The sequence below is a fragment of the Garra rufa genome, chromosome 17, assembly GCF_049309525.1.
Source record: "Garra rufa chromosome 17, GarRuf1.0, whole genome shotgun sequence".
NCBI classification, from domain to species: domain Eukaryota; kingdom Metazoa; phylum Chordata; class Actinopteri; order Cypriniformes; family Cyprinidae; genus Garra; species Garra rufa.
In genome coordinates, this window is record NC_133377.1 from 33,816,917 (window position 1) to 33,840,046 (window position 23,130).

At 35.0% G+C, this 23,130-nt stretch overlaps 1 protein-coding gene across 1 annotated transcript in view; it reads left to right on the forward strand.

Annotated features, from left to right (window-relative positions):
• Positions 1–11,752, forward strand: part of LOC141289619 (enhancer of filamentation 1-like) — a 41,373-nt gene extending 29,621 nt beyond the window's left edge. The window contains exons 3-7 of the mRNA XM_073821772.1: positions 1,720–1,818; positions 1,897–2,028; positions 4,327–5,433; positions 8,706–8,795; positions 10,786–11,752. Of these exons, the coding sequence (XP_073677873.1) occupies positions 1,720–1,818; positions 1,897–2,028; positions 4,327–5,433; positions 8,706–8,795; positions 10,786–11,340 (1,983 nt within the window). The 3' untranslated portion in view covers positions 11,341–11,752. The remainder of the gene's footprint in view (positions 1–1,719; positions 1,819–1,896; positions 2,029–4,326; positions 5,434–8,705; positions 8,796–10,785) is intronic.
• The last annotated feature ends 11,378 nt before the right edge of the window (positions 11,753–23,130 follow it).

A 23,130-nucleotide genomic window follows, 5' to 3' on the forward strand; every position in this document is an offset into this window, starting at 1 on the left:
TTGGAGAAGAACGAACGGAGACCAAGTACATTCCAAAGATGCTTCTGTCTGTAGCAGAAGAGGGATATGGGGCGTAAAAGATGGAAAGAAAATTGGAGGAATATAGAGGGAACTAATAGATTTAAAATGTACAAGGTGACACAAATATTAATGTTTGGAACCGAGGAGGCATGTAAGACAGATCACGCTATTAGAGTCTCCGTTTGGGGTTGCATTAATCTAGTCACATACACAATGCACCATATTCTCACCGAAGCTGTTTTGCATGTTGCAGCAGTATGTTGTGGCTGAGCAACCACAGCTGTTTGTGATCAGAAAGTGAGCTTAAATGAGGCATAATTATTTACTATAATAGAAAAGCATCTAATATTACTTCAAAAAATATATCAAATAATGTTTCTAATCACTAATAATATATTATTATATTACTACTACTACTAATATTACACTATGTATTACAGGTAAGGTTAAGGTTAGTATATATATACACATTTTTTTAATAGCTTAAATGTATAAATAATAGTACATAATTATGCTTCATGATATACATACATACATACATACATACATACATACATATATATATATATTAGTTAACAATAACAATAATAACAATAAGTGTAGTATAATTATAAACAATATTTATTGTTTTTATTATGTAAAATGAGAAGATAATTAACAATCAATATAAAATATGATACAAAATCTAAAATAATAAAGAAATATTAATACAAAAAATACACACATACATATAATAAATAATGAAATATATAGGTTATATATACATAATAACAGTAGTATAATTACATTATATATATATATATATATATATATATGATGAAATAGTTATATATAAATAATAAGTGTAGTATAATTATAGTATAACAATATTGTTTATTTAAAATTATAAGATAAATTAACAATAAATCATCACTATAATATTTTATATTACATGGTAATATTAAATATTATATTAATTATTTATTGTTATTATATATTATTATAATTTATTTTATTACTTATAACAACAAGTTTATAATTTTAATAGCTTAAATGAGGCATAATTATTATTTATAATAATTATTATTAATAAATAATGAAATATATAGGTATAAGTGTAGTATAATTATTATAAACAATATTTAATGTTTTTATTATTTAAAATGATAAGATAATTAACAATAATAATTAATAAATTGTAATATAAAATATATCATATTATAAATTCATTATTTATTATAATTTATGTCATTACTTATAACAAACAATAAATATTGTTTATAATTTAATAGTTTAAACGAGGCATAATCTTTTACTATAATATTAATTAATACAAACGAATATATATATATACTGGTTATTTATTATTATTATTTATTTCATTACTTTTATATTATTTGTATTTATTTAAAAAATATTTCTTATATATAATTTTGATTTATAATATATAAGTAAATAAATAATACAAATGTATATGTATATATATAGTATATTTACACAGTATATATTTTTAGTAATTATTTGGATAATTCTTTTTTATTACTAATACTGTTCATTTTTAATTTCTTATGGTTGTAAAAACGTTTTTTGTAGGGTGTTTTCCGCCTCAATTTCTCCTACATGTCAAGAGAACCTCAACTAATAGCACTTTTTATGACAGAGTTCACCTATGAATAAAATCTTCTGCCTTCAACTTTAACGCATGTGTTCTCATTTCAGGTGGTGACCCCAGTCCGTGTAGGGCAAACGTACGCTTACAGTCCTGCAGCAGATTCATCTCATGACCTCTACGATGTTCCTCCGATTCGGCCACAGGGGGTAAGTGTCACTCTCAATAGCACATGTACTCATAAAGACGTCTGCATACGTGTATTTACATGTTAAACACCCACACAGGTGTACGATATTCCGGCGGGCAAACAATCCGGACAACACAGCATTCCCAGAGCCCAAGGCCTCTATGACACCCCTCCTTCCCAAGACCTGCGATCAAAAGGACTGTATGACATACCGCCAACATCACAAGGGGTATGAAAATCCTCCAGCTCTTAATATTCATTATAATGTCATGATAATTAGCATATGCAAAGTATAGCTTAAAAAAATATTAATTTAAAGTCCAAATGCTTTAATTTTATATATTTTTAATACTATTAGTACAGTTTTGTACTAGTTAAACTAAATAAAACTGAGAAATGTTGCCTTTGGAACAAGCTGAAAAAAAAAGTTTAATGTTTTATTTTATTTCAGTAAATGTTTATTCAATTTCAAGTATTGAAAATATTTTTATGGTTTTTATTTTAGTTAACTATAATAACCCTGATGCAGCTCTTGTTCTTTGCCTCGTAACCAAACGCTATTATTTCCCAGACATTTTACAAAGAAATAAATACTCAGATTTTTATTACTTTCCCCTGGTTAGCAAAATTAAAGCCTAGCTTGCCAGCAATGTTGGAGTCAAACTCAAGAGTAGTGCTCTTAACTTTGCAAGGAGGTCAAAACAGAAATAATTGTGTTGAAGCCCCGCTTATGTTTCACCGCTACTCCTGGCGAAATGCGGCACAGCGCCTCGAGTTTGTTTGAAATAAACTGGATGTATGTGGAAGCCTATTATTAGAGTCGTATTTAATTAGGGCTTGCGGAAACCCGGACTCACTTTGAAAGATAGATTCTACGCTTGACAGAAATCACTTACAGGCTGCTGTGTTTATTTATTGACCAATGTGCTGTTGGCACGCCCCATGTACTCCCATTATGCTGTCAGGTCAATGCCAGGTTTTATCCTGTAGCTGGATGGCAGGATTTTCCATATCCTATACAAGGTTTTAGGGTTAGGGTTAGGGTGATGATGGAAATGCACAAGTGGACTTAATAGGCTGTCAGCGACTCAAACTCAGTTTGTATTAGTGTTGTCACGATATTGGAATTTCCCATTTCGATATAATACCTTGAAAAACATTAATATTAGTGCTGTCAATCGATGAAAAAAAAACTTCTAATTTAAGTGAGCTTAAAACAATCACATAAACCCATTATTTACCTGTACCCTTCAGCAAACTGGAAATAAACAGAAATTCAGTAAAGTTATCAAACACTAAATACTAAACTTGTACCCAAGAAAAACCTAGGGCTAGTTCGCAAAAGTAGGTATTTTTTTTTTACATTTTCTCAATCATTTAACAAACGATTTGATTGACAGCAGTGGTTGTAGAGGCAAAGTTGTCCGAAATGAGGAGTTCTATCATATGATACGAATATTGCGTGTATGTGCAAAAAGCTGTCCAATGTACAATCGCTCATGCCCTTGAAAAATGCGATATCGCCCCCAGTGGCCAATTTTTTTTCAAATTTCTCACAAACCTTTGGGGTCATGAGTCAAAAACGCCTACCTAGTTTTGTTCCAATCGAGTTAACCTTGTCTAATAGTTGCTCAAATTTCATAATTTCATCTGCCAAAAGTGGCCATGTTTTTTTGAGATACGCACTTGTGGCACTTTGGACCAAGACTGTGCATATCAATTTTCATGTTGATAGGACAAATGGTTGCGTAGATATAACCATTTGTATGTTTTTCCCTCTTATAACGCCACCAAGTGGCCAAGCTCCGCTATTTTTTTTCCTGTGACCTCAGATTGAGTTCTTACGTAGGTGTTCTGAGTTTGGCGAAGATATCTCCTTCCGTTTAGGAATTATAGGCATTTTACTAAAAGTGTCCCTGCCCCTTTCGAACGTTTTGGCATCCTTTTGCGACGGTGAGTCGAAAGTTAAACTTTTTTTTGATAATTATTGATATTCACTCTCCAGAGAATTTTTCTGCACTGGTTTGGTTCCAATCGGGCAAAAAACCTAGGACTAGTATGCAAGAGTATTTTTTTCAAAAAATTCTAAATACCTGAATTTTCACCAGGCTCACGATCAAATCTAAAGCATCCGTTTTGTTTGGCGTGAGCCAAAGATTCCGACAAAAGACACTTGAGCCTGCGACTGACAGTTTAGGAGTTATGAGCGATTTTCTACTTTCGAATGCTGTAGTGCCCCCATCAGGACGATTGGGGCTAGCCTTTGTAACATTGTCGCCGATGTGAGTACGAACGTCCTTTCAAGTTTCAAGTCTCTACAACTTACGGTTTGGTCTGCAAGATCAGTTTAATGTGGAGATTGCTGATCCTTGGCCATTCTAACAAATACAATATGTCTTCAGCATTATGCGTTTGAACCCCTAATAAATAAATCCTTAAAGCTACAAAAATTAACGATTTCCTCTTTCTTGTTCTAGTTCTTGTAAGCACATGTACTTCATATTTAACCATATTCTCGCTCCCACAGGTGTACTCCACGCCACCTTGTCAGAATAACGTCGCACAAGATGAAGGGAATTATGACTTTCCGCAGCCTTCGAGGCACAAGCAAGAAGGTATATATGACGTTCCACCACCGTCACTCTCCAAAGCTTCCCCATGCTCCAACTACGACTTCCCGCCCAGCTCTGAGCCGATGTCCCGAAGGGGCATGAACGACAGCGCCGGCATCTACGACGTTCCCGCCAGCCAACTGGCCACAGGTGGATCTCAGGACTTGTACGATATTCCACGTGGAATGCCGCAGCACCGACACGCTTCCTCTGAAAGAGACAGGAATAAATCAGTTTACGATATTCCACCAGGAGACTCTCGGTTACTCGGTGACGTGACCGAAGGCGTCAACCGCTTGTCGTTTTCCAGCACGGGAAGCACTCGCAGCAGTATGTCGACGTCTTCTTCCTCCGCCGGATCACCTGCCGAGGGCCGTCTAGCGTTGGATCTAGACTCTGCGGTCCAGAGGTTGACTCGCCTCCAGCAAGGTCTGGAGTCTTCAGTTGGCACCCTACAAACTCTTGTGGCATCACCTCACTGGCGAACGTACAGCTTCATGGACCGTCACACCAATGAGGTCCGCGTTTCATTGGAGCGCGTCAAGTGTACACTTGCAGAGTTTCTTGCATTTGGTCGTGGAGCGGCTGTGAATGCCACTACATTGTCTGATCCAGGTTTGCACTCTAAGTTGAGACGCCAGTTGCAACGACTGGAAGATTCCCATCAGATTCTTCAACAAACACACCAGACTCTTGAAAACAATAGTTGGGCGCTTAACATCCTAGCAACGGGTGCAAAGCATCACAACAAGAGTGATGAACTGGAACGTTTTGTAATGGTGTCACGGACAGTGCCTGACGATGCCAAGCAGCTGGCTTCAACAATAGGGGGCAGTGCAGAGCTGCTTTTCCGCAGAGCACCAATAGAAGGCATTGTTCACCCCTTTACTTGCACCCCAACGGAGGATGACAGTTATGGAGCCCAGACCAAACCTTTCCCGGTATCACACGACAAAGCAAACATGAACAGCGAGAAATGCGTTAAAAGCTGGATGGAAGATTATGACTACGTCCACCTACAGGTAAGAATCATATTGTTCTATCTATCATCATCTATCTCTCTCTAGCTATATATCTTTATCTTTATCTATTTCTAATCTATCTATATATCTATCTACCGTCTCGCCATTTCAGATTTATCCATCTATCTATCCATCCATCCATCCATCCATCCATCTTTCATCTATTTCTAATCTATCTATATCTATATATCTATCTACCGTCTCTCCATTTCAGATCTATCTATCTATCTATCTATCTATCTATCTATCTATCTATTTCAAATCTATCCATCCATCTATCTATCATCTATTTCTAATCTATCTATCTATCTATCTCAAATCTATCCATCTATCTATCATCTATTTCTAATCTATCTATCTCGAATCTATCCATCCATCTATCATCTATTTCTAATCTATCTATATCTATCTACCGTCTCTCCATTTCAGATTTATCTATCTATCTATCTATCATCTCTCTATTTCAAATCTATCCATCCATCCATCTATCTATCATCTATTTCTAATCCATCTATCTATCTATCTATCTATCTATCTATCTCGAATCTATCCATCTATCTATCATCTATTTCTAATCTATCTATATCTATCTACCGTCTCGCCATTTCAGATTTATCCATCTATCTATCATCTATTTCTAATCTATCTATCTATCTCGAATCTATCCATCCATCCATCTATCATCTATTTCTAATCTATCTATATCTATATATCTATCTACCGTCTCTCCATCTATCTATCTATCTATCTATCTATTTCAAATCTATCCATCCATCTATCTATCATCTATTTCTAATCTATCTATCTATCTCAAATCTATCCATCTATCTATCATCTATTTCTAATCTATCTATCTCGAATCTATCCATCCATCTATCATCTATTTCTAATCTATCTATATCTATCTACCGTCTCTCCATTTCAGATTTATCTATCTATCTATCTATCATCTCTCTATTTCAAATCTATCCATCCATCCATCTATCTATCATCTATTTCTAATCCATCTATCTATCTATCTATCTATCTATCTATCTATCTATCTATCTCGAATCTATCCATCTATCTATCATCTATTTCTAATCTATCTATATCTATCTACCGTCTCGCCATTTCAGATTTATCCATCTATCTATCATCTATTTCTAATCTATCTATCTATCTCGAATCTATCCATCCATCCATCTATCATCTATTTCTAATCTATCTATATCTATATATCTATCTACCGTCTCTCCATTTCAGATTTATCTATCTATCATCTATTTCTAATCTATCTATCTCAAATCTATCCATCTATCTATCATCTATTTCTAATCTATCTATATCTATATATCTATCTACCGTCTCGCCATTTCAGATTTATCCATCTATCCATCCATCCATCATCTATTTCTAATCTATCTATCTATCTATCTATCTATTTCTAATCTATCTATCTCAAATCTATCCATCCATCCATCATCTATTTCTAATCTATCTATATCTATATATCTATCTACCGTCTCGCCATTTCAGATTTATCCATCTATCTATCATCTATTTCTAATCTATCTATCTATCTCGAATCTATCCATCCATCCATCCATCATCTATTTCTAATCTATCTATATCTATATATCTATCTACCGTCTCGCCATTTCAGATTTATCCATCTATCTATCATCTATTTCTAATCTATCTATCTATCTCGAATCTATCCATCCATCCATCTATCATCTATTTCTAATCTATCTATATCTATATATCTATCTACCGTCTCTCCATTTCAGATTTATCTATCTATCATCTATTTCTAATCTATCTATCTCAAATCTATCCATCTATCTATCATCTATTTCTAATCTATCTATATCTATATATCTATCTACCGTCTCGCCATTTCAGATTTATCCATCTATCCATCCATCCATCATCTATTTCTAATCTATCTATCTATCTATCTATCTATCTATCTATCTATCTATCTATCTATCTATCTATCTATCTATCTATTTCTAATCTATCTATCTCAAATCTATCCATCCATCCATCATCTATTTCTAATCTATCTATATCTATATATCTATCTACCGTCTCGCCATTTCAGATTTATCCATCTATCTATCATCTATTTCTAATCTATCTATCTATCTCGAATCTATCCATCCATCCATCTATCATCTATTTCTAATCTATCTATATCTATATATCTATCTACCGTCTCTCCATTTCAGATTTATCTATCTATCATCTATTTCTAATCTATCTATCTCAAATCTATCCATCTATCATCTATTTCTAATCTATCTATATCTATATATCTATCTACTGTCTCGCCATTTCAGATTTATCCATCTATCCATCCATCCATCATCTATTTCTAATCTATCTATCTATCTATCTATCTATCTATCTATTTCTAATCTATCTCAAATCTATCCATCCATCCATCATCTATTTCTAATCTATCTATATCTATATATATCTATCTACCGTCTCGCCATTTCAGATTTATCCATCTATCTATCTATCTATCCATCCATCCATCTATCTCTAATCTATCTATCTATCTATCTATCCATCCATCCATCCATCCATCCATCCATCCATCCATCCATCCATCCATCATCTATTTCTAATCTATCTATATATCTATCTACCGTCTCACCATTTCAGATTTATCCATCTATCCATCCATCCATCCATCTATCATCTATTTCTAATCTGTCTATCTATCTATCTATCTATCTATCTATCTATCTATCTATCATCTATTTCTAATCTATCTATCTATCTATCTATCTATCTATCTATCTATCTATCTATCTATCTATTTCAAATTTATCCATCCATCTGTCCATCTATCTTTTAAAGTGCATGTACAAACAAAACAAAAAACAGTAAGGTTACAAAATAATACCTGCACTGCAAAACTGTTGAAATACAGTTCATCCGCTTTAGTCTATCATCTGTTAATACTGGATGCAGAGATTAGAAATGAGATCCCTTACATTTTAGCATGTCAAAAACGACATGCTGTTGGGATTAAAATCTAAGCATGTACTTAAATCTCAAGCAAAAGGCTAAAAGAGGGTAGTTTAAATGCTGCCAAACCAGGTTTTTGAGGAAAATAAAAAGAGACGATTGCTTATTTAAATTGAGCTCACAAGGCAAATAAAGACAGACTTTTTAATTTGAATTTTGGCTGCTCACTGGGGCATTGAAACACTAGTTTCTGCTTTGAAACAAATTGTTTTGACTTGCTCACTGACCTTTTGTTATTTTCACAGGGGAAAGATGAATTCGAACGACAACAGAAGGAACTTTTAGAAAAGGAGAACATCACCAAACAGAACAAAGTCCAACTTGGACAAGAACAGGTAAACGACACGTGCACAGCTTGTGTGTCAGTCAACAAACAACAAGGAAGTAGCTTATGATTAATGCGGAAATACAGAGTGACAGATGCTTTATCAACCTTAGACTGGATAAGAATAGAAGCACCAGGAGAATATGACTTAAAGAGGTTAAAGAACAAGGTGTCAAAAGCCTTTGTTTTCTTCACACCTCAGGTGTAAATGATTCATCATGAGTGAAAGGGTTTTGTTGACCAAGTCAGTTAACAACAACTGCATCATGTGAGATCTTAAGAGTGTCCATATGTTCACCATATATCAGAGTTTCACTACAACAGCCTCACAGGCACAGATCTCAACATAACAGATGGTTCCTGTGGCATGTAAACTTAAGCCTAGAGAGCTGCCCATAGAAACTATATGTTTACACATTCTTCAGTTGTTTTAAAACTGTATATGTCAAAATCAGGCAAACAGATTATTTAAAGATAAATTTAAAGGTTTTTTTTCAAAGATTAGTTCTGATATAGACACAAACTACACTACCAGTCAGTAGTTTTTGAACAGCAAGATTTGTAATGTTTCTTAAAGAAGTCTCTTCTGCTCACCAAGCCTATATTTATTTGATCCAAAGTTTTTACTATTTAAAATAACAGTTTTCTCTTTGAATGTATTTTAAAATGTTATTTATTCCTGTGGTTTCAAAGCTGAATTTTTAGCATCATTACTCCAGTCACATGATCCTTCAGAAAACATTTATTATTATTATTATTATTTTTATCATTATGTTGAAAACAGCTGAGTAGATTTTTTTTTAGGTTTTTATGATGAATAGAAAGTTCAGTAGAACAGCATTTATCTGAAATCGAAATCTTTTGTAACATTATAAATGTCTTTATCAATTTAAAGCATCCTTACTAAATAAAAGTATTAATTTCTATAATTTCTATCCCAAAATTTTAATTGTAATGGTATAGTGTATAATGTTACAAAAGCTTTTTATGTCAGATAAATGCTTCTTTGTATCTTTCTGTTCATCAAATAATCTGTTTTAAATACTGATAATAATAATAATTATAATAATAGTAATTATAATAAGTCTTTAAACAGCAAATCAGCATATTAAAATGATTTCTGAAGGATCATGTGACACTGAAGACTGGAGTAATGATGCTGAAAATGTAGCTTTGATCACAGGAATAAATTCAAAATTATTCAAGTTATTTTTCAATATTAAAAAAAATATATTTTTTTTTTATGTAACTTTTTTGCTGTACTTTGGATCAAATAAATGCAAATTAAAAATATTACTGTTTAAAAACTTTTAACTGGTAGTGTACATACGATATCTTTAATATTTTTTTTACATTTTTAATTTCATTTGTTTTAAAGGGGACATCGAATACCCATTTTCCACAAGTTGGTATGATTCTTTAGTGTCTTTTAAAGACATCTGCAAAATACTTTGGTTGGTCATGTAAAACAACACTTTTTAAATCATCAAAAACAGCTCTGTTCACAGCAACAAGTTTCAGTGCATGACTCTTTAAATGATAATGAGCTACATCTTACCCCGCCTCCCTTCTGTTTTTTGTGTATTCTGTGGTGCGTTACCACAGAAACAAAACTAATCCACTGCGTCCTCAGTGGCTCTAATGTCAGGAGAAAATAAAGACTTATGATCACTTTTACATCCAAAAACAAAACGCCTGCATTGCTTACGAGACATTGTCGCTACAGCTGCAAATGGCTGCTAATATGGCACAGTCTGTCAGCAGCCATGGGCGGGGCCTAAGCAATATGACATCATATTGCTCAGAAAATCAAAACAGCTTGATAATTGAGACCGTTTAGATTTTTTGTAAATGGATTTTATCATTGGAGTAAATGGATTTGATCATTGTAGGGTGGTTGTGTCCTCACACTGCTAAGCATTTATGCTCTATTTTTCAGTTTTTTTATGTTAAACAAACATTTGAAATAGTTCTAACTCAGAATTTCTCTCACTTAACAGCTAAACCAGTTCAAACAGCTTGAACAGGAAGTGATCAAACCCGTAGAGAACGACATCACCAAATGGATCTCCCACCAACACTCAACAGGCTCCTCCTCCTCCTCTCCAGACTCCTCCTCTAATTTCTCCATGGGAGGCGGAGCTCCGGTGTGTTTGCGTGATCGCCAACTGTTGGGCTTCTACGCGGACCAATGCGAACAGCACTTTGTGACTCTGCTCAATGCGGTAGATGCTTTTTTCGGCTGCGTGAAGGCCGGGCAACCTCCACGAATCTTCGTTGCGCATGGCAAATTCGTTATTCTCAGCGCCCACAAGCTTGTGTTTATCGGGGACACGCTGTCGAGACAAGCCACAGTGGCTGAAGTGGCGAATCGCGTCATGAACTTAAGCAACATGTTGTGCGAGATGCTAAAGACAGTCGTGGGCGCCACCAAAATAGCAGCGCTTCACTATCCCAACACGGCCGCCGTACAGGAAATGGTAGATCGCGTGACGGACCTCTCGCACTTGGCACAACAATTTAAAGCGCAGCTCTCGCAGATGGCGGGATTGTGATGTCGTCAACGTGAACTTCTAAACAAAGACTGACGTTTTAACATATATATTTATACTTGTGTAGATGCATCACTGAAAGTTGTCTTTTTGTAAATAATCCTGCTCTCTGTAAATATTTGGCTCTATATTTTGTGTAGATTTGTTTTATATAATAATAATGGTAATAATATTAACTGTATAAATAGAAATGATTCAGACTTTGCATTTGTAGAGTGACCGTTAACATTCCTGATCGTTTTGTGTATTAGGCACCTTACAAGTTGTCCTTAACTGCTAATTATTGTGTATTGCTCAACACCAGAACCTACAAAATGGAAATAGTTTGTTTTGTAAATGTGCCGTATTTGTGTGACGCACACTCTGCCGAGAGAATGGTATGAACAAAGTAAAAGATTTCTCTTTGCAATGGAAACTGTTTTTTGTTTGATATTTTTGGTTGGTGAAGCTCATTAAAAACTGTCAAAAAAGGTCATATTTCACCCCAAAATCAAAGATAAATGATATTTTGTTGATGTTTGCTTTAGAATCAGTCATATTTTCTGCATTGTGGCAAAAAGTTAAACACCTTTCTCTCATTTTTATTTTTACTATAATACAGGGAAAGAGTGTTTTTTCATTACTGTATTGTATAAATAAATAAATAAATGTACAATTATACAAAATCTACAATATAAACTACTAGTAAAGAATTCTCTTCTGCTCAACAAGCCTGCATTTGTTTGATCGAATATACAGCAAAAGCAGTAATACTGTGAAATATTTTTACTATTTAAATTAACTATTTAAATGTAATTTATTCCTGTGATCAAAACTAAATTTTCAGTATCATTACTCCAGTCTTCAGTGTCAATGATTCCTTAGAAATCATTCTAATATGCTGATTTGCTGTTCAAGAAACATTTTTAATTATTATTATCATTATGTAAGACGGTTGAGTACATCTTCTTAGGATTCTTTGAGGAATAGAAAGATCCTTAGCTCAGCATTTTTCTGAAATAAAAAAGCATATTACACTATACCATTCAAGGTTGGAGTCAGTATAATTGTATTATTAATTTGTTTGGGGCAGGAAGAAATTATAGAAATTAATCCTTTTATTTAGCAAGGTTGATCTGAAGTGATGAAAAAGACATTTATAATGTTACAAAAGATTTGTATTTCAGATAAATGCAGTTCTTCTGAACTTTCTATTCATCAAAGAAACCTGAAAAAAAAAATCTACTCAGCTGTTTTCAACATAATAATAATAAATGCTTTTTAAACAGCAAATCAGAATATTAGAATGATTTCTGAAGGATCATGTGACTGGACTAATGATGCTAAAAATTCTGCTGTGAAATCACAGGAATAAATTACATTTTAAAATATATTCAAATAGAAAAGAGTTATTTTAAATAGTAAAAATATTTCAGAGTTTTACTTTGGATCCAAAAATTGCAGGCCTAACGAGCAGAAAAGATGTCTTTAAATAACACATCTTGCTGTTCAAAAACTTTTGACTGGTAATGTATAAACAAATAAATGTAAGTTATATGCAAAATATACAATATCTAAAATATTTCGTCATAGCATTATTTGTTTTATTACTTTTTAATGCTTTTCTAAGAGATATTTAAAAAAATATATGAATTATATGCAACCCTGGACTCTTAAATAGCATGGCTATATTTGTAGCAATAGCCAAAAATACATTGTATGGGTCAAAATGATAGATTTTTCTTTTATGTCAAATATCATTAGGATATTAACTAAAAATCATGTTCCATGAAGATATTTTGGAAATGTTCTACCATAAATATATCAAAACTTAATTTTTGATTAGTTATATGCATTAAGGTCTTCAGTTGGACAACTTGGACAACTAAGGCGATTTTCTCAATATTTAGATTTTTTTTGCACCCTCGGATTTCAGATCGTCAAATAGTTTTATCTAGTAGTATTCTACCTAAACTAAACTAAATGGTGTCCTATTCTAACAAACCATACATCAATGGAAAGTGTATTTATTCAGCTTTCAGATGATGTATAAATCATAATTTTAAAATTGAAGCTTATGACTGTTTTTGTGGTCCAGGGTCATATATATGAAATTACAGTATTTTATTAAAGTAAAAAACACGATATTCCTGTTTTTTATTGAACTGTCACAATGCAAAAAATTGTCATACTTTTTCATTCTGGTTTTGTGGTGAAATCTGACCCAAACACATTTTCGTGAGATTCATTCTGCTATCACACCGTAGCTAGCATACCATGTCAAATGAACACGAAATCTGGCAGAAGCCAGGAAGACGTTTTCCCAAGAGCTTTCACCCCTCCATTAGCGTAACTCAATGTCCCACCAATCCATAATTCCCAAAGTATTATCAGATGATCCAATTGGACAGATATAATCTGATAAAAAAAAGACCTTAGATGGATATGAGTGTCCCAAACCAATCTCTTTGGACCTTGGTGACTAATACTTTCCATTCCAGTCTGTAATGAAATGAGCATGTATCATGGCTCATGCGGGTTAGCGGCGATGATGAGAGGCCATGCTAAGGGGATTGAAGAGTAAGTCGAGCACAGTCTGAACAGAGTGCCACACTATATTATCATTAACATTAACCTGCTGGAACACTGCAGTAGGAACAGCACATGTCTGCCCAATCTAATTTGGTAGGGTTTTTATTATGCCATCTCATCTAAAAAGCCTTAAAATAAGGGTAATTTGGCTTTTTCTCATCTAACAATGTTTTTAACAGATGCACGTGATGATTTAGCGTGTGGCCTGCGGTGAGATGAAGGACATTAGCTCATGCAGCAGGTGCTCTGCGGCTCGGTGCAGCTGTGCACCAGTTTCACCAACCATTACCAATGGCTAATGGGCAAATTTTTTGATGGATCATTCCCTGCATGCTGCAGTCACATAATAGAGACATTTGTTACATACAGCAGCATTAGATTGTGTTTTTTACATGCATACGTTGTGTACAACAGACTATCTGCTGCATGTTGTTGATTGCCACCAACAATAATCTCAATTTGTCTTATAATTCATTCAACTTTAGGTTTCTATTAAATTCAGTGCTTTTACAATTGTTTGTATGTGAAAACAAATGGGAGTATTTGATGAGTTTGTTTTTACATCAGAACAGATTTGGAGAATCTTTTCAGATTTTGAAGCATTACATCATTTGATCACCAATGGATCTCTAGTGAATGGGTTCTAAACAGCTGATAAAAACATCACAATAATCCACACAACTTCTCCTATCCATACTATTGTTTTTCTAGTGAAAAGTCTTGTTTGAATCAGGAGAAAAATATGCACAGATCAAGCACTAAATAAATATGTGGGTGGATTTTGATGTGAGAGGACAACAGGGGATGGACTTTTTCCAGGGTTCGTACAAGGTGCTTAAAGTGCTAGAACCTGACTTTTTGAAATTTAAGGTCTGGAAAACCCTTAAAAATAGCAATATTCCTGAAGAGGTACTTGGAAAGTGCTTGAATTATTGAAAGACAATATCTATGAAATAAGTGTTTCATTTTTTCAATAAGCACATTTATTAAAAACAAACAAACAAAAAACATACTTCTTCGCTTATTTTAATTAATGTCATAAAACTAACGAGCCTAGCCAGTAGTAGTACTGACAAAAGGCACGTTTCCATTACAGATTTGCACAAAACTTTGGTGATATTTTAGAAATGTCGATTAAAAAGTAATGCAAAATGACGACGTTTCCGTTAACCGATGTTATGCGACTAAAACGTAATTTTTTCCTCTCGCGGTAAGTCATGGATTTTGGCTATATTTAATCGAATGTGACCTGTAAATGCAAAAAAAAAATGTTTCCATTGCTGTTTTGCGAAATATTTCTTTTTCGATTGACAGAAAAAAATCACCTCATGCGAGTAAAAACTTTTTTGCGATATATGGGAGTTTTTTGCGCAACCGACGCATTCCCATTGGGCGTGTTTTCAATTCGCAATTTCATTTTACGCAATTTAAGGGGTAATGGAAACACAGCTAATGTTGTGTAAACATGGCTGAAGATGTGAAAAGAGGAAGAGATGAACCTAATCAACTGAGTGAGTCATTTACGCTGGAGCCACTCTGATTGGTTCAAACATGTGACTTTGATCATTCAACTCAAGTGATTCACTAACAATTACCAGGCCAAATTAAAAGAACCATTTATTTTCGAATTTCGACATTACTTGTAATGATTTTAAAAGTATGTATAGTGATGGGTGAAACAGGTTTTTAAAACTCAGAATCAGTTAAACCATTGCGTCGCAAAATGATTTACTTTAACGTTTCGAAGCACTCCAATCGAATCGCGCATCACAAATCATTTTATTCAGATTGGGACTTTAAATTGCGTATTGCAATTTATTTGACTTTGTAGCGGGTTCATGAATCATTTGACTTAGATCGGGACTTCAAATCACATATTGAGAATCATTTTATTCAGATGGGGATTTCGGAGCGTGTTCGTAAATCATTTGATTTAAATCGGAACTTCGGAGCGGGTTCGCAAATCTTTTGATTCAGATCAGGACTTTAGAGCGTGTATTGTGAATCATTTGATTTAGATCTGAACCTGAAGCAGGTTTGTGAATCATTTCACGAATTGAATAAAACGCAATCCATGTTCCCAGTCCTGATCTGAAATGATGGTATGCAAATCATTATTCAGATCAGAATTTAGGAGCAGGTCCGCGAATCATTTGACTTAGAACGGGACTTCGAAGCGCAATTCGTTTGATATGAATTGGGACTTCAGAGCATGTATCGCAAATCGCAAATAATTTTATTAAATAAAATCATTTTATTTAGGTTTCAACTTCAGAGCGCGTTTGTGAATCATTTTGCGAATTATATGATTCACGATCAAGACTCCGAAGTTCCGAAGAATCATTTTGCGAATTGAATGATTCACGATTCACGTTCCAATTCCTGATCTGAAATGATGGTTCGCAAATCATTATTCAGATCGGGACTTCGGAGTGCGAAATGGGAATCACTTGATTTAGACTGGAACTTCGGCGTAAGTTCACAAATCATTTGATTTTGATTGGGATTTCGGAGCAGGTTCGCAAATCTTTTAATTCAGATCGGGGCTTTGGAGCGCAAATCGTTTGATTCAGATCGGGACTTCGGAGCGTGCATCAAAAATCATTTATTTTTGATCTGAACTTCAGAGCGGGTTTGTGAATAATCTCATGAATTGAATGATTTGCAATCTGCATTTCGAGTCCTGATCTGAAATGATGGTTCGCAAATCATTATTCAGATCAGGACTTCGGAGAGCGGATTTCGAATCATTTGATTTAGATCAGAACTTCGTAGTGGGTTTGCGAATAATTTGATGTAGATCAGGACGTCAAGTCGCGTATCGTGAATCATTTGATCTAGATCAGGATTTCGGATTAGGTTCGCAAATCATTTGATTTAGATCGGAACTTCGAAGCACAAATTGTTTGATTCGGATCGGGACTTCAGAGCATGTATCATGATTCATTTGATTTAGATCTGAACTTAAGAGCGCATTTGTGAATCATTTTGCGAATTGAATGATTCGCGGTCTGTGTTACGATTCCTGATCTGAAATGATGGGTCGCGAATCATTATTCAGATCAGGACTTCAGAGCACGGATTGCAAATCATTTGATTTAGATCGGAACATCGGAGCAGGTTCACGAATCATTTGATTCAGATCGAGAATTCAGAACATATATCGCAAATCATTTGATTTAGATTGGGACTTCAGAGCGCGGTTTGCGAATCATTTAATTTAGAACGGGACTTCAAGACGCATATTGTGAATCATTTAAACTGAATCAGGATTTCTGAGTGGGTTCGCAAATCTTTTGATTCAGATCAGAACTACGGAGCATAAATTGTTTGATTCAGATCAGCACTTTGGAGTGTGTATCGAGAATCATTTGATTTAGATCTGAACTTCCGAGCGGTTTGGTGAAACATTTCGTGAATTGAATGATTTGCGATTCACATTCTGAGTTCTGATCTGAAATGATGGTTTGCGAATCATTATTCAGATTGGGACTTCGGAGCACAGATTGCAAATCATTTGATTTAGATCGAAACTTCAGAGTGGGTTTGCGAATCATTATTCAAAACAGAACTTTAGGGCGTGAATGCAGATAGAATTAAACGATATTATCACAGATCATCTGATTTAGATCAGAACTTCGATTGTATGAATCCTGTTATTCACTTTTTTGTACATTATAGATTTTTTTTTTTACCTGAAGCAATGATTTAAAGCTGTAACACCCCTAATTTGATTATGTTTTTATCATGTTTTTATCAGTTGTTTGGACTCTTATTCTGACGGCACCCAGTCACTGCAGAGGATCCATTGGTGAGCAAGTGATACAATGCTAAATTTCTCCAAATCCAAAATCTCATTTTAGATGGCTTGAGATTGAGGACATTTTCAACAAATTTTTTTTTTTTTTTTTTTAGTTAATTTGCTGCTTAAATTACCAAAATATTTACAATTATAATAGTGTTTCGAAATTATAATGCATGGTATATACTTTTGCATGGTTAACTTTAAGAAAGACTGAAGCAGTGCAACACAAACTCCACCCAAATAATTACACATAAACTGTTCATCTACCTAAAAAACTAGTATAGTCCCAGAATACATTTTATCCACCTTGGCGCGGCCATTTGTACATTTTTGGGTCTGGCTTCCGGGCTCAACAGCTGGTTTTGATGCTTGATACTGCAAAGTGGTGTATCTCACCATATTATTTTAATGTATTATTTTAATTATGAACACACTGAAACTACGTAATTGAATAGCCACATAAATCATTCTGAAACTAAATTTCACATGCTGTTGGTTATTCTTTTGTGCTTCTAGAACATTCTCCCTCTTTTAGGCATGGCAATGAATGCTAACAATCTTGCTGGGAACAAAGAAACGCCAACTCGCAAATCTCCGTACAACATCAGCATCCACTGACTGGCACTTACACGTAATTAACGATTTAAACATTTTCCACATTCAAGACTAAGTTCTCCTCGGGGAAACAAAGAGAAAGCCTTTAGAAAGAAACTTTCATTAAACATGGCGAGAGAGCGGTAAATTCTTACCATCGCTCTCTCCAAACCCTTTCCTAGTGATTTATCTCACTCTTATAATGGCATCAGGGGGAGTTCTGCGGTCTTGGATGTGTCTCGAGTTGGATCTGCACTGAATTAAACAGCCTGAGGAGGGAGGGCTGAGTTATCCAATCGATGGCCTCACGGCACACACTAAATAAGTCAAGTGATCAAGTGAACTTAATGGAAACAACACATTTCATTTGAGTTAGTACTCAGGAATCTTAAAAAGCACAAAAACATACAAGTACCATAAACATACTGTAATTGTTTTAACCTTGCATAATCCAAAATGTGATAACAGTTATCCTGTTATGTTGTGGGTCAGTTTCAGTCAAAAAAATTTGTTGTTTTTGGTTGTTGGGGGGGGGGGGGATAAATCGCAATTACTAGACTGCTGCAGTACTGACCAGACATTTAAAAAAGGCAGAGAAAGTACAAACAGCTATCATGTACAATAGAGGGTTTGCATTTACATCACAATTTGGTCAGTTACCCAGATGCGCAGCCATATTGGAGATACACGGATGTAAACAACAGTATGGATTTTATAGTAAATGTACTGAAGACGTTTTGCTAATTTATGCCGTCTAAACCATTTATAAAAAATGTGTGGAAGCTGCTAAATCATATAGAAAAGGATTTAGTAAGCTTTAAAGGGCGCAATATTTTGCCAAACTAAAGTTAATACGCCTTATTCAGCCCGCTGCCATTTTGAATCGAAAACGAGGCTGTGAGGGATAGCAGTCCAGCAGCGCCCACTGTGGCGCATTGTTGCGTACCGGGATGTAGATCGTATAGCCGTAAAATAATAGGTCATTTCACATTTTTCCACAGGACAAAGCGCTCCAGAAAACGTGGACTGATCGACAGGACATATAACCTAACTTTCAGGTAACAATATTGCATTTATTTAAGAAAATGACTGTGGAAACTAGCCGGTTGGCTAATTGCTAATTTATAATGCGAGCATGTTTATCTTCCTTTAAACGTTTACGCAGAGCTAACATGTGATGTATTACTACAACAACTAAACTAAATAGATTACAAAGAACACAAGAGTGCTCAACATTTTACTCAGGATTGTTTTTCAAAAACACTGACTGGAATTAGGACGCTTAAGGAGGGTTCAGCTCCGTCTGTGTTTACCTGGACTCAAAGACCTCACGAAAAGAAAACCTTGCGATTGTAAATGAAAAAGATATTCTTTTTAAATGATGTTTTAAAGATCAACATGTTTAATAGTTTGTGTTAAGAGCCTGCAGTTAACGTTAGATCGTAAGCCTCTTTCAGACAACATGTTAAGTCATACAAAAAACAGTGGGTTGAAAGTTTATTTTTATGCAAAGAGATCAAAAGATAACAATTATTTATTAGTTTGCCATGTAGTGTTTGATGTCAACCCCTTTTAAAATCGCTAAATGATATTCAGAACATTATTTTTTTGTTTCTGTCTTGCTTTAGACAAGGAAAATGTCATGTTTATCGTAATTTCATAATAAAGGTCGGGAAGACGCTTATGACCTAGCTGCAGGCTCTTAACACAAACCATTAAGCATTTTAATCTATATAACATCATTTGAAAAACTCTATGTAAGCGTTTAAAGGAAGATAAACATGCTCCCATTAGAAATTAGCAGTCTTTCCACAGTCATTTTCTCAAAAAAAATGCAATATTGTTACCTGAAAGTTAGGTTATTTGTCCTGTCGATCAATCCACGTCTTCTGGAGCTCTTTGTCCTGTGGAAAAATGTGAAATGACCTATTATTTTACGGATATACGATCTACATCCCGGTACGCAACAACGCGCCACAGTGGGCGCTGCTGGACTGCTATCCCTCACAGCCTCGTTTTCGATTCAAAATGGCAGCGGGCTGAATAAGGCGTATAGGTGGTAAAGACACATACGAGCAGTAAAAATTAAGATATTAGCCTAATATTTCACCTACTTGACTGGAAATGACAAGAATAAAGACAAATGTTGTCAAGATTCTTGCCCTGGAAATCCTGATTCAGTTTGGCCTGCCACAAACGCCTTTTTTATTCCTCAGATAGTTTTTCCACTCTTCTCCTTGATTTGTTATAACTTTTGGCAGTATACAGTACCCCAAATGTTTTTACTGGTCCAACCGATTAGTACAGCCCAAAACATGACAATAATTGACCGTTTTCAACAGCAATAATCAGCAAAATATGCGAGTTTCGTTCGGTTCAGTGGCATTGTTTACATTCAGTGCTGCCAATATGGTCAATTGATGACGAGTGGAAACGCTAGATATATATTTACAATTACTTACATATTTTATATTTTTAGTCACTAACAAGCTACAATAGTTTTGTAAACCAATGTGGGACAATTTAACCCCTAACACAAAAGTTGTACCTAGTTTTTGAACGCAACAGGACATATTTAACTAGTGTTAACGGTTATATGCAAATACAAAAACTAACGTTACACAACATAGAGGTCTGCATCAAGATGCAAAATATGCAAGTATACATACTTTCCCATAACCAATATGTGCATTATTTTAGTGTGTAATAGAGACACATTAATATATGCACTGTTTTATTTTCCAAGCGCTTCCAAAAACCTTTAATGACCCCCGAAGTTGCAACTGCAGAAAGGTACTTTACTGAGCATGTTTGCTGTGTCACAAACAATGACACCACAAGTTTGCGGCCTACGTTTGCAACCCTGATGCAGAAAAGCAAGGTGGAAGAGGAAAAAAAGAGAACTGGAAGGTCTGACCTGTGAATATAGTGGAGACCAGAGCAGCGCTGGCGATGTCATTTCCGTGGCTTACCACAACCATTTCCTGTGAAGTATTCTAAGGCCTCAAAATTACAGCTTCTGTGCATGGCAAAGCCTCTCTTAGCTCTTTCATTTCGTAAATGCTGCATATATTTCGATTGCTTTTAAAATGTTGTGGACAAAGAGAGGGGTAGGCACCTCTCTTTAAAAATATATGCTGACGATTTATGCATAAGTGCCTGACATCTTGCGTTTCTGGTCAAAGTTTTTCCGAGCTCTTTCATTTAATTCAACCAAAGTGTATTTTATATTTTTACCGTTTTAAAATAATATGAATAGAGAGAGGGCCATAAACTTAAAATTACTGAACGGTCTGCTGCTAATCGAAGCAGCTGCAGGCACTTACATGTCCACTAAATGTAGAGTCCACCAGGTGGCGCTCGGGAGATCAGAGCTTTTTTTTTTTTTTTTTTTTTTTTAAACATAATTAAAAGAATTGGTAACCGGCATTAAAATATTTACCGCCCAGGCTATCTCTATAAAAAGTAAAAATAAATAAACTAAAATAAATGTAAATGAAATACCCTGTACTGTAATGACAAACGACTCTCGATCCATTACATCAGTGCTAAGAAAAGTAGCAGGTACGATGTGACAACTTTTATCTGGCTGTTCAGTAACTGTGTGGATAGCAAATTATAGTAGTAATAAACTTTAACAATGTATAATGTTAGTGTTAAAATACAGGTTCAAAAAGGAAAATCCTTATTTGGGCTCAACGTAGCCTACCTGACCAATCAGAGACAACTCCCGGAAATAAGCCCCGCCCATTTCGAGTGCTTTTGCATCTGTCTGGCTGTGTCCAAATTCAGGGTCTGCATCCTCCTTAGGATCCTTCCTACCAGGTTGAAGGAGGAGGGGTCCTCCGAAGACCGCAAAACCTGGAAGTAGGTGGCAGTAAATTTGGACAGCCTACACTTCTTTCAGTTCCCTCCCTTCCCCGTTGCTCATATCCTGTCGCCTAGCAACCGTGACAGCGCTAAGCAAGAAGTAAGGTTATCTGTACTGCACAAAACAAAATAACTACTCTTTCATCCCTAAAAGCGTTAAAAACACCTTCAATCACCAACAAGAAATTAGCTGTGTGTAAGGGGATATTCACACAGGCAGTAAGAAAGAAGCTAGTTTATGAAAGTGCTGTTTTTTATCATATATACATACAAATGTAAAAAAAAAAAAAAAAAAAAAAAAAGCTTAACGCTAAAACCAAAGGCCAAACTAGACAACCGCTGTAAAAACATATTTTTTGAAACGGCAGTTTTTTTAAACTTCCATCATTACTACCGCTTGCTTCGTCCGCCATTATATGAAAATACTGGAAGCGCTCTGCCGAAAGGAATTGTGGGATAAGTAGGACGGGAAAGGATCCACCAGACCCATCCTTCAAATTCGGGGAAAAGGAGGACGTATTTGTGGGCCGCATTTGAAGGATCCTATGAATTTGGACAGCCTTCGTCGCTGCGCTGTGACGTAACATCCTTCAAATGAGTCCTCCGAAGGATGTAGACCCTGAATTTGGACACAGCCTCTATCTGTCCTCTTCCCACCTTCAGGCTCAGGTCAGGTGTGTTATTTTATTCGCATTTACTGCCACCTAGTGGACATTTCTGTTGAACTTCATGTTTATTTTTACTGAAGCAAGTGCACAATATTATAATTTAATAAAGTTTATTACTGCAAACTCTAAGGCCCGGTTTCACAGACAGGGCTTAGAATAAACCAGGATTAGGCCATAGTTCAATTAGGACATTTAAGTATTTTTTTTTTCATAAACTTGCTTAGAAAAAAACATTACCAATGTGTCTTGAGACAAAACAAAGGCACTGATATATTTTAAGATCAG